Raw genomic sequence first — 13,259 nt, forward strand, 5'->3', positions numbered from 1 at the left:
AAAACTTAAACAAAATGTTTAATATTTGTTGAGAAAGGTTTTAAATTGACATAAGTTGCATTGGATTGTATTGCATCATGTATAATTCACATTGTATGTGAGTCAATTTTCCTTTATTTTCTGTTGAATGTTGAATGTAACGCAAGTATGATTATTAATAGATTTTAATGGATGGATTTCTTGTACAGATAAACACTCCCGCTGAGGTATCGCTCCTCCTTCTGCAGGTCATTGACTCCGTTAATGTTCAGATGTGGGTCTTCCATGTATTTTTCGGACAGTTTGAGTCCTACTGGACTCCACAGTCCCTCCTCCTCCATCAGCTGCAGCTCTCTCTCCAGATCCTTCTTGTAATCATTTGCTGGTGTTCCTCTGTGGTCGCCTCTCGCCATGCAGACAAAACCTCCTGCAGAAAACACACAATTTATTCACTAATAGTCACTAGATGAAGCAGATTATACAAGACAAGACTCAACTGTGTCTCATTGGAAATAGTATTTCTATTCTACTAATTTACAAGAGCAAATGTGTTTTGAGAGAACATAATGCTGCCCTAATAATGTTTCTTTCTCAACATAATGAGGAAAAGTTTATTAATCAGCGAAGTTATGAAATGTTAATACTGAACGGATTTGCAAAATGTTCAAAAACAGATGACAAACGTTTCATCTGTTTTCCTGCAATATCTGTTTGTAGTAATTTGAGTGTGATGAATGTTTTTATGGCTATGATTAGAAAAAACAAACATAGAGACACAAAACAATGAGACAAAAAACGACCACAAAGAGACACAAAACAAATAGAGTAAAACAGAAACAAAGAGACAAAAACAAATAGACTAAAACAGAAACAAAGAGACAAAAACAAATAGAGTAAAACAGAAACAAAGAGACAAAAACAAATAGTCAAAGAAAAAATAGTCAAAAAATGGCCAAAAAGAGAAACAAAAAGAAGAGACAAAAAACAACAACAGCGAGACAAAAAACAACTACAGCGAGACAAAAAGTGGTCACAAAGAGACACAAAACAAAGAGGCAAAAAATGACCACAAAGAGACAAAAAACTACCACAAAAGACACAAAACAAAGAGACTAAAACAGAAACAAAGAGAAAAAAACAGAGAGACAAAAAACAAATAGTCAAAAAAAATGGCCACAAAGAGACACAAAATAAAGAGACAAAAAGTGGTTACAAAAAGACACAAAACAAAAACGGCCACAAAGAGGCAAAAAAACGACCACAAAATAAAGAGACAAAAATGGATACAAAGAGACAAAAAAACGACCACAAAACAAAAAGACAAAAAACGGACACAAAGACTACAGTATTTCTACTGACGATGGCTACTAAATGTGGTTGTTAGTTGGTTACCTGGTTTGGCGGCGGCACAGAGCTCCCTGACAACACTGACTGGTGCAAAACCAACATCCAGAGCACCGACGATGATCACCACATCAAACATACCTGAAACCAGCAGAAGAAGAGGAAGAGGAGCCAGGTTCAGTTTCGAGAAATCAAATTTAAACTGTCACAGATGAGCATTGAGTGAATTAAGTGTGAGTGTAGTGTACAAGTCTGTGCAGGCAGTGGTTCTGTTCCCAGTAAGGCCAATTTAAGGTCCTGATAGAAGTTGGTTTTAGCAGCTTGTTCCAGCATGCCTTTACTGCCGTCCACTCCCACAAAATTCCTGAAGCCCAGTTTAACCATCTATAAACACAAGAAAAAGAAGACGACCAACATTAACACTGACTTTTTAACCTCTAAAGACTGACATTATTGTTCCTAATCCTTCACACTTCCCTGTAAAGAACTCTGTAATTTAGAATTAACAATTGATGGTATCATCAAAATAACATACATATAGCTTACAGTTCAATAGGAGCACCTGAAATGGACTTTGAGCATGAAAAAACATGTTATATTTAATAAAAATGAAAGTGTATCTGCCCTATCAGACTTATAATATCCATTTCTATGCAGATGACAGTCTTGTCTGTATGTGGTTCTCTTCAACAACAAACTATATCAATTTAGGGGACTGGTGTGATCGTCCTTTAGGTTTTATATTGTTGTATCAACGTTAGACTTTCAAAATAAAGTCTAAACAAAATGTATTCTTGTGTTGACTCTTCTGAGTTGAAAGCAACGGTCTTACCAGTTTAGCGACCCATCCAGACCCACAGGCGACGTCCAGAACCCAAGCTTCTTCTGGATTCCCGGAGAAGTTATCAGACAGGAATTCTACTGCAAGGTGTGGTGCTCTGTAGCTCATCAGGCTGTGATCCTGTTTAAAAAAATGTGAAATTCTCCAGTTGGTAGTTTCTCCTTTGTGTTATTTGTTTAACCTGCATTCAGTCCCCATCAAACCTGAACAGAGACCGGGTTCTTTAAACTGACCTTTTCATAGTTTTCTGCCCAGCTGTCGTAGAACTGCATTCGGTCTTTTGCATCAGGACTTTTACAGGACTGAAATGCAATCCTCGCATCGACCTCAGTTCTGCAGTAGTCAGCCATGATGAGAACCCTGCCATGAGACAGACCATAGATGTCATTACATGGGATTTTATTGTCAGACAATGAAACTGAGACAGTAAACTGAGCAGATACTGCAGAGATTGTTCCCTGAAAAACTCCTGTTATAACAGCAGGAAGCTCACCTGTGATGTGTTGGTCGGTACCTGAGTGTGTCCGTGGAGCTCTGTGGACAACTCTGGTGACTGTGTTGAATTTAAATGTTTAGATGAGAACAAGTAAGACGAGAGGTTAGCTCAACTGTGGCTCGGCTGTAAGTTTTAACAGGAGGGGGTAGGGCTAGTGGAACCAGTCCAGTGAAACCTGAGCAAAAAGAGGCTGGTTTAAGTGTATGAAATATGAAGCCTGTTCTATATGTACCTCAAAGGGAGATTGTCAAGTATGTAATACTCTTACCAACATGGGAGTGAACAAATATGCTGCTTTATGCAAATATATGTATATATTTATTATTGTAAATCAGTTAACAACACAAAACAATGACAGATATTGTCCAGAAACCCTCACAGGTACTGCATTTAGCATAAAAATATGCTCAAATCATAACATGGCAAACTGCAGCCTAACAGGCAACAACAGCTGTCAGTGTGTCAGTGTGCTGACTTGACTATGACTTGCCCCAAACTACATGTGGTTCTCATAAAGTGGGCATGTCTGTAAAGGGGAGGCTCGTGGGTGAATTCCTTAGGTTTTCTAGCTTGATATGACACCACTATCTTCACTCTAGCTTTAAAACTGAGCCGCTACAACCTAAATTGTTCTTCCCAGTTCTGTTGAAGTTATCTTTTACACGAAGCAATCAGAACCGCTCGCACACCTATGTAAAACATCAAGCACGTTTTCTAATCGCAACCGCGCTGACTGATGACCTCATCACAAGCCTGAACTTTGACCTTTTCAATAATAACATTGCGCTGACTGATGACATCACGTCATTCTGAACTTTGACCTCGTGATAATAACATAAGTCAGATAATAGTGTAGTGTATATTTCTTCTTAGATAACTTAAATCTATTCTAGGTCAATAAAATGTAAATTGTAAAATATTTCTAGGTTGCAACAGTTGCGTTAATGCGTTAAAGAAATTAGTGGCGTTCAAACAAATTTGCGTTAACTTTGACAGCCCTATTGTATATGTATATATATGTACATATGTGTATGTATATATGGACTATATGTATGTGTGTAAGTGTGTATTGTGTGTATATATATATTTTTTCTCAGTATTTATTCATTTTTCTCTCTTATTTTCCTGTTCTGTTTGTACCACTAGGTGTATAAAAAAAGTAATTATGATAAAATGTGACGTAAATTTATATTTCTGTTATAATTTTCTTCTTTATTTATTTATCTTTTTATTAATTCCCTTGTGTTTAATTTTCCCTTTTATTCATCTATGTATTTATTTTATTTATTTATTTATTTATTTATTTATTTATTTATTTATTTATTTATTTATTTATTTATTTATTCATTCATTTATTTGTTTGTTTATTTGTTTATTTGTTTATTTCTACATGATTTTCCCCTTGCATTTCACCCCTAATTTATTTCCCCAAACTTATTTATTTCTGTATTGTTTTCTTTATACATTTCTTTACACATAACGTTTTACATTTCTTTATGCATTTCTGCTTCATTATGCAAATGAGGGGGATGTCACTCAATGTGTGTCATGGGGTACATTTATTTTGAATATTATTTTTGCTACATTTAATGACATATTTATTTATTTATTTATTTATTTATTTTTGATTTTAGCAGGTTCTGTCCTCCATCTATATGAAGCTGTGGTGCGCTGTAAGCCAATGTCGGCTGGGCAAAAGTGAAAACTTCATTCATTTGTCTTCTTTTCTGGTGATACACAAGTCTCTCCAGTGATTTCTGTTTTTTTTTTTACAATAATTATGCTAAAATTCTAACAGTATCAGCTATTCAGTGATTGTTTATGGAGCAACTTCAGGTCGTTCATCTTGAGGTCACAGCTCTCAAATTTCTTACTTTCTCATGCCTTGTGGTGCTGGACGTTTAAATTACTTTCCAAAAGTGAATATCTGTGGGTTATCATATTTCCCGGGTATATCACAAAATACAAAACACATAGTTAATGCATAGCAGAGCTCTGGCACTCGTCTCCATAATGGCATTTTTTTTGTGTTTCTTTAGTTTTTGGTGAAAGTTCACGGATTGTCTTTGTGATGGAATAATTGATACACAAGTTAACTTAGGAAGGAAGAGGTCCCGGAGCTGATGATGTCTTACAAAGAAGGTTTATTGAAGCTTGATCAAGGAGCAATTGTCAGGTCTCCACATTGAGATGCTCTCTGCGTGAAGGCCTCACAACTCTGCCCTTCCTCCCTGGTGCTCAGTGTCTTACCCCTTATCATGTTTTGACTTACTCCGTTCCTCTGGCATCTCTGACCCTGGTTGCCCTAGCGACTGGCTCTACGGTCCCCACTACAGACACAGCTGTACAGATAACAGTGGCTCCTCTAGACAGGACTCCAACCCAATAATATCAACAGAGGGACACTCTGACAAACACTCTGACCTTTCTACCAATAAGAGAGGAATTGATGGAAAATTCCATCACAGTCTTCTCTAGAGAAGACATCCTTAACCTCAGGGAATCCACCCCAGCAGATCTTTTCCCCAACTTTCTGGCCCCTTCAGCGGATTTAATGCACTTTTTACTGGGAGCTGTGGCCCTCGGCCGAGCGGTGAAGCGCAGGAGAGGAAAGCGCTCCGGAGCGCTGGTTCGCTTCAGACAGAGAGGACTAAAAACTCCTCTGCCCGCGATATTCCTCTCCAACTACTGTAACTAAGTGCTACTGTAACATCAGAGACGCATATCACGCCGTTCCCCGCGCTGTGCTGGGAAACTCTGACCACGTCTTGGTCCACCTCATCCCCTCTTACAGGCAGAGGGTCAAACTGGCTAGACCGGTTGTGAGAAGGACCAAGAAGTGGAGCAGCGAGGCAGTGGAGGATCTGCGTGAGTGCCTGGACTGCACGGACTGTGAGATGTTTAGGACCGCCACTGACAGTCTGGATGAATACACAGAGGCTGTGACGATGATATCAGCTTCTGCGAGGACAGCTGTATACCGACGCGCACCAGGGTTCACTACAACAATGAGAAGCCCTGGTTCACAGCCAAACTCAAACAGCTTCGTTTGGTTAAGGAAGAGGTATTTAGGAGTGGTGACAGAGAGGGCTTTAACGAGGCTAAATACGGGTTTGGCAAGGCGGTGAGGGAGGCCACACAGCGGTATTCAGAGAAACTAGAAGAGCAACAGGCTCTTCAAAGGACAAAACCCCCGCAAGGCAGCCAGCCTAGACGCTGTCTCACCTGCAACCCTCAAACACTGTGCATACCAGTTGTCTCCAGTGTTTACAGGGATTTTCAACACCTCCCTGGAAACCTGCAGGGTGCCTGCCTGCTTCAAAGCCTCCACCATCATCCCGGTCCCCAAGAAGCCAAGGATCACAGGTCTTCAGGACTACAGACCTGTCGCTCTGACCTCTGTGATTATGAAGACCTTTGAACGCCTTGTGCTCCACCACCTAAAGACTATCACCAACCCCCTGCTGGACCCACTACAGTTCGCCTACAGAGCCAACAGATCTGTAGATGACGCAGTAAACATAGCCCTCAACTACATTCTCCAGCACCTGGACTCCCCTGGCTCCTATGCCAGGATCCTGTTTGTGGACTTCAGCTCCGCATTCAACACCATCAGCCCAGCTCTGCTACAGGACAAGCTTTCCCTGCTGAGCGTGCCTGACAGACTTACAGACTTTCTAACAGATAGGAGTCAGCACGTAAGGCTGGGGAAGCAAGTCTCCGACACACAGACCATCAGCACCGGTGCCCCCAAGGCTGCGTTCTCTCCCCACTGCTCTTCTCCCTGTACACCAACGGCTGCACCTCCAGTCAAAAATCTGTCAGGCTCCTTAAATTTGCGGACGACACCACCCTCATCGGCCTCATCTCCGAGGGTGATGAGTCTGCCTACAGATGGGAGGTTGACCATCTGGCATCCTGGTGCAGCCAGAACCACATGGAGCTGAACGCCCTGAAGACAGTGGAGATGGCAGTGGACTTCAGGAGGAACTCAGCCCCTCTCCCCCCCTCATCCTGCGCAGCTCCCCAGTCAACACAGTGGAGTCGTTCCGTTTCCTGGGCACGACCATCGCCCAGGACCTCAAGTGGGAGCTAAACATCAGCTCCATCATCGGTAAGGCCCAGCAGAGGATGTACTTCCTGCGGCAGCTGAAGAAATTCAACCTGCCACAGACCATGATGGTGCACTTCTACTCGGCCATCATCGAGTCCATCCTCACCTCCTCCATCACCGTCTGGTTCGCCGCTGCCACCGCCAAGGACAAGGCCAGGCTGCAGCGGGTCATCCGTGCTGCAGAGAGGGCGATCGGCTGCAACCTTCCCTCCCTCCAGGAGCTGTACACCTCCAGGACCTTGAGGAGGGCAGGGAAGATTGTGGCCGACCCCTCCCATCCCGGACACCATCTATTCCAGACTCTGCCATCTGGCAGGAGGTTAAGGTCCATCAGGACCAAAACCTCACGCCATAAAAACAGTTTTTTCCCCATGGCAGTGGCTCTCTCCCTCTTTCATACACTCTAAATAGCACCCCCTACTGTATCCCTCTCTCTCCCTCTGATACCTGATTATTTGAACTCCGGCAATATTTGCACTATCTGTTTATATCATGTTTATTTTTGTTTATAGCTTATTTTGTATATTGTATATTCTTAGAATTTCAATTTTTTTTTATTCTATTTTATTCTAACGTTTTTATCTATTCTTTTGTTATTATACTATTTGACTTGCACCAACATAACCAAAGCAAATTCCTAGTGTAAATCTTTTACACCTGGCAAAAAACACAATTCTGATTCTGATTCTGATTCTGAAGACATGAGCTGCCATGTCTTCTCTCTCATCCTGTCGTGTCAGCGTTTCACCACTTGAGGGTGCAATCAGACCAATCCCATCATCCTACTCTCTGTCACATTACATTCATTGCATATAGAGGCGTGCTGGCAGCTCCTCTTGAAGCTCTCCCGGTGGTCTGTTGTTCCTCTGTGGCTAATTATCTCTCTGTCTGAAGTGCTGCATCATCTCCTCCTGCTGTCAGACACACTAACTCAAGGCTGCTAACTGGCAGGTACAGTTGAGTTTCCACACAATACTGGACCTGCAGCACACGCTGCTGTTGTTGCCAGGCAGTCTGGGGATGGAGCAGTTATGGTTAAATTAATTTAATACCAAAAAGAAGCAGTATATCACATGGGGGAATCGGAAAAACTGGGAATTGGCAGATGGGAGAAGCAGCGTTTATTGCATACTGATTTCACACATTAGGAATTAATCCCTAGCGTGCCAGCACACACAAACACACACAATATTCTCTGTCAGCAACTTTGCAGTGTTGCACTTTTTTTCACATTAGGAATGATTTTCTGGCAGGTGACCTTTACCCTGTGGCTCCAGCTTTTTACCTCCTGGGGGGACATTAGGTTAATACACTGTGGCGCTAAAGATTTATATCTTTGTATGAATTAACACCTGAACAAATGGACACGTTTACAATGACTTCATTGTGCTGAAATCAACAAGGTTGACCAGGCATAGCTGCAACAGATGGGCCCAGGATGTTTTTTTTTACACATTTAACATCACATATGTATCCAGTTTAATCAAGAATAATGGTTTATTGGCTAATTCATTTTGCATTTATATCAATTAAAACAAACTATGGCTGTCAAAGTTAACGCTATAATAACGCATTAACGCAAATTTGTTTTAATACCACTATTTTCTTTAATGCATTAGTTTTAAAGCTAGAGTGAAGACTGGCATCATATGAAACTAGAAAACCTAAGGAATCCATTGGTACCATTGGTGGCATACAGTACTAGCTTGTCGCCAAGGAGATTAAATAATGCTCCAAACTTGCGATACATTTTGGCGAGGAAAAACTGGCATTGCCATTTTCAAAGGGGTCCCTTGACCTCTGACCTCAAGATATGTGAATGAAAATGGGTTCTATGGGTACCCACGAGTCTCCCCTTTACAGACATGCCCACTTTATGATAATCACATGCAGTTTTGGGCAAGTCATAGTCAAGTCAGCACACTGACACACTGACAGCTGTTGTTGCCTGTTAGGCTGCAGTTTGCCATGTTATGATTTGAGCATATTTTTTATGCTAAATGCAGTACCTGTGAGGGTTTCTGGACAATATCTGTCATTGATTTGTGTTGTTAATTGATGTCCAATAATAAATATATACATACATTTGCATAAAGCAGCATATTTGTCCACTCCCATGTTGATAAGAGTATTATATACTTGACAAATCTCCCTTTGAGGTGCATTTAGAACAGGCCTCATATTTCATCCACTTAAACTAGCTTCTTTTGGTTCTGGTTTCACTGGACTGGTTCCACTGGCCCTACCCCCTCCTCATCAGACATGCAGCCTGGGGCCACAGTTGAGGAATGATAATTAAGTGACGCACCCTTCTGCTCAGATAATGATCTCAGTTAATCACAGGTACACATTTAAGGTACATTTTGAACAGATACAAAATGTGCGATTAATTTGAGATTAATCGCGATCAACTATTTTAATCGATTGACAGCCCTAAAGCAAACATCTGTGACAATTTGTCTCTATTATTTTTTTTCCAGATGATCACAGCTACTGTGTAAATCACAATTGCAGCTATCTTAACTTAACTATATTTATACTGTATATATATAAATATATATTCTTATATTTCTCATTTCTCATTTTTATTAATGATTTATTTGATGCTACATATATTGTGTTATATATTCTAGCATTTTGTTCATAATTTGCATTTTACATACCTTTATTTCTATTTTTCTTATAATTATTTATGCTTATATTAAGCTTATATGCTTAAGATCCCCATCCCATAGAGTAACACTGTCATTCAGTTTAACACTACACCCTGTTATGCATCATTGGTGTGTTGTTGTTCCACCAACAAAAATCCATTTGTGTTGTTTCTTTTAACCTTTCTTTTTTTTTATAGAGGAATTTCTGCTAATAACAACAGTGTTTGAGAGCTAACATACATAAGGTCTAACAATGGGACCTTATGTGATGCCAGCCGTCTGGGATCTTAAGTTAACACAACATCCGTGTAAGGTGTCAGTGGATGGCACGAGTGGCCCGTCCCATCTGTGCAGAGCAGCCGGGGTGCCGGAGCTGGTCCCAGCTGGAGACGGGCAGCGCCATGTGGCAAGCTGGCAGCTCTTTGACTAGGACATGATGCAGGCTGCGTGTGAAGGAGCAGCTAAAAAAAAAAGGAAATAATGCTGCCTGAATGTTGTTTAACCCCTAAAATTATGTTCCATTATTCATCAGTCATAAGCAACAAAAACAAGTTTTATCAAAGAATATGAAGTTGGTGTATGAGAGCCTGTTATAATGGTTATTGAAAACTATAATATTACTACCCAATAGTGTTCATGTTCCTACCTTTCATTCACTGAACCTTATTTTCTGCATATGTCACATGCTAGAAACTGATCATTAGATTATTTTTCGTGCTTATTGCTTGTCATACTTTATCACACGCTGTAGTTATATTGTGTGAAGTGTTGCCTCACAACAACATGTTCTCAACCCACCTCGTCACATACAGTATTGATGCTTTGTCAGACCCCTCGGTGTCACTTTTCGGTCGCAGTAAACACGTGCTTAATGTTGTGAATTCAACAAAAACACTTGCTTAGGGTTAATCAAAGAAAAACTTAGTACGGTTTAGGGAAAAAACAACATGATTGGGCTTAAAATGACTACGTTTGTACAGTGAAAATGTGACTTGACTTGTGAACACGAGGCGATCAGCTGATTGTAAAGTGAAAGTGAAATGCAAGGGACACGAACCGCGGTCGCCTGGATGAAAGCCCTGTGTTTGTTGGACCCATCCACCTCACCGCCCGTCCTTCCTGTATGTCACTTTCGCTCTTTAAACTACATCACCACCACACCATTGTCCCTGTATGTTGACTGTTGCTGCGGATGGGTTTACATTGTAGTTAATGGAAATCCCGGTGTGTCGCATTGCAGAGCTAAAGGGTGCCTTTGTCATGGTCCTGGGTTTTGGTTGTAGTTTGTTTCCTGTTTCATTTTGAAAGTCACTCACCCCTTGTGTCAGGTCTGGTCTTTGTGTTTTCCCTCATTTGATTTTTTGTCTGCCTCGCCCTAATTTGTCCCACCTGTGTCTCATCACCCTGCTCTCCTGGTGTATTTAATCTTTTCTGTTTCTTGTTAATCGTTGCTCCTGGTGTGATGTGTTTCTCCCTTGAGAGAGTTTTTCTAGTGTTTTGTTCCCTTCCTGGCGGTCCAGCTGCATTTTTGTATGTGGTAAGTTTTTTCATTATTTAATCTATAGTAAGTACTGTACAGGTCGGCTGGGGTTTGCTTGGTGGTTCAATCTCAGCTCATCCTGTCCACATGGTGAACTGAACCCCAATAGCTCCTCCCGATGGCCAGGCCTGTGTCTTACAGTTGGTTTTGTTTATTTCATGATATAACATATTTCTTTAATTGCATTTTTATTATATTTTTACCCCGCATTATCATCCTCAAACCTGTCTGCACGGTTGACAATCAGATTCTGAATCTGGGCTGGATTTAGTAACTCTATCCTGTACAGTATACCATTGTGAGAGAATGATTGATGACGTCCAAGCTGCAGGTAGAATAGAGGGGTGATTATGTTACTGCTGTAAGTTTGACCTTAGTTTCCAAGACACCTGAGAAACCACCATGGTAACAGTGTAGCTTACTATCGCTGGCTTATCAGACAATATGATAACAATAAGAGCGCTAATTTCAAGTGTACAAAGAGTCAAAGAGGGACTACAAGGTGAACGATTAAATCAAAATCTTAGGTCATTATGTATCTGGACAACTGTTGCTAATTAACTTAAATTATAAATGTAATGACAAAAAAATGACTGTCCTTATAAAAGATAAACAGTAGCTCTCTTGGAATTTCCCCCACTGAGATCAAGATTTAAATCCTCATATCTGAGTTCTGAATCTCAAAATAAGATGGAAAAAGTGAGAGTATAAGACAGGTAGAAGCAGGACAGGCAACCTCAAACTGTCCTCATCTCTTAGATGATTTCTGCCTGATGGGAGGCGAAGTGGAGTCATCGGTAAATCCCTGCTGGAGTGTTACCGATGGGAGATTAGTGCGTATGAAGTGAAGGTGTGCCTCCGGGGGTCTGTATCTCCATTTATCACACAGCAGTGTCCTTACCCAACAAATATCTGCTTTCTTTTTCCAAACAGACTGAGCGGAAGAGAGAAAGATCTGGCACACAAGAAGAAACTACTCTAATTATAAAAAAAAATAACTATATAAGCTTTTAAGTATCTTGCATTTCAAGGATTATTTTTTGGTGGTGGTTTTCTTTAATACTTTATCCAAATGTGTTCAATTATGACAACGTATCGAGTATTAAAACTGGACAGTCACTTGCTTTTCTTATTTTTTTAAGTTTGAGTAGTCATTCAGAATGTCAAGGTCATTGGAGACAACTCCAAGTTCAGTCTCAAGTCTGTCAGAGCAAGTTTCAAATCAACTCACAACTCTCCAAGCAAACTATAACTCTTTCAGGTCTCTGACCGCTGATCATTAACAAGAAACAGCATGTCAACATTATGTTTTTAAAGCTGTGAGAATAATGCTTTTTACATATAGTGAGACCAAGACATCAAGTTTCAGGCGCTTTCTGTGACTTAAAGAGGACCTATTATGCTTATTTTCTCTTTACTCTTTATTTTTCTCATACCGCTTTTCACCGTCTGTCAGAAACGCTCTGTTTGAGCTAATGCCCCGCCCCCAAAAAGCCGAGTCTGCTCTGATTGGCCAGATGACCCACTCTGTTGTGATTGGTCAACTAAACAAACTCTTCAGACTCCGCTTTAACTCCGCTCTAACTAGCTTTGTTTGAGGGCGTGCCAAAATAGCCACTAGGCAGGTATTATGCAAATGTGGTACTTGGTGACATCACCATGTTACGGAAGAAAAGGTGGGACTTCAAGCAAGGCATTTCAGGAAGTTCAGAAGCAGTGTTTCTGTGGGGGACTTTGGGCTTTGTAGCTTTGCAGACCTTTTACATGCGCAAAAAAACTACATAAAACAATAAAGGAAAGCAAAAAGGCACAAAAGCATAAGAGGTCCTCTTTAAGCTCACCTACAAGTCAAAGTCTCACGTAATGAGACTACAGCTCTGCAGTCAACATTAATATGTTCTTCTTTTGACAAATGACACCACAGTGTGTCATACAGGAAGAAACTTATCATCAGTGTGTATTATAGTATACCATCTAGTATGAAATATCAATTTATATCAATCAAATATCAATTTCTCCACTGACACCAGCTCTGATAGACCAGAATGCAACATTGCTACAGTGACTTTTCTCAACAGGAAAAAACGAATTTGCCAAATTCAAATTATCTGCTGGAAAAGTCATTGTGGGACATGTAGGAAATTGCTAACTGAAGGAGAACATATGTTGAGGGGTGGAGGGCACATTAAAAAGTCTTCCAACTTCGAGCACATCATGCAGTCTGCAGTATAATTTGATGATACAGTGTATAATGATGTAAAAGTATCAACGTGGTGCTTTTTCCTGTAATC

At 40.6% G+C, this 13,259-nt stretch overlaps 1 protein-coding gene across 3 annotated transcripts in view; it reads right to left on the reverse strand.

The window, feature by feature from the left end:
- LOC119493032 (methyltransferase-like protein 27) overlaps window positions 1-13,259 on the reverse strand; it is a 25,991-nt gene continuing 12,732 nt past the window's right edge. Inside the window, exons 1-6 of one of the 3 annotated variants that reach the window (XM_037778015.1) lie at window positions 2,679-2,801; window positions 2,398-2,524; window positions 2,156-2,284; window positions 1,572-1,707; window positions 1,372-1,464; window positions 1-406 (exon numbers count right to left, since the gene is read on the reverse strand). In XM_037778015.1, the coding sequence (XP_037633943.1) occupies window positions 165-406; window positions 1,372-1,464; window positions 1,572-1,707; window positions 2,156-2,284; window positions 2,398-2,514 (717 nt within the window). In that variant the 5' untranslated portion in view covers window positions 2,515-2,524; window positions 2,679-2,801 and the 3' untranslated portion in view covers window positions 1-164. Of the gene's footprint in view, window positions 407-1,371; window positions 1,465-1,571; window positions 1,708-2,155; window positions 2,285-2,397; window positions 2,525-2,657; window positions 2,802-13,259 lie in introns of those variants that run through there. The other 2 variants (XM_037778014.1, XM_037778017.1) reach the window with 2 other exon arrangements.

This window comes from Sebastes umbrosus, chromosome 8, assembly GCF_015220745.1.
Source record: "Sebastes umbrosus isolate fSebUmb1 chromosome 8, fSebUmb1.pri, whole genome shotgun sequence".
Classification (NCBI taxonomy): Eukaryota; Metazoa; Chordata; class Actinopteri; order Perciformes; family Sebastidae; genus Sebastes; species Sebastes umbrosus.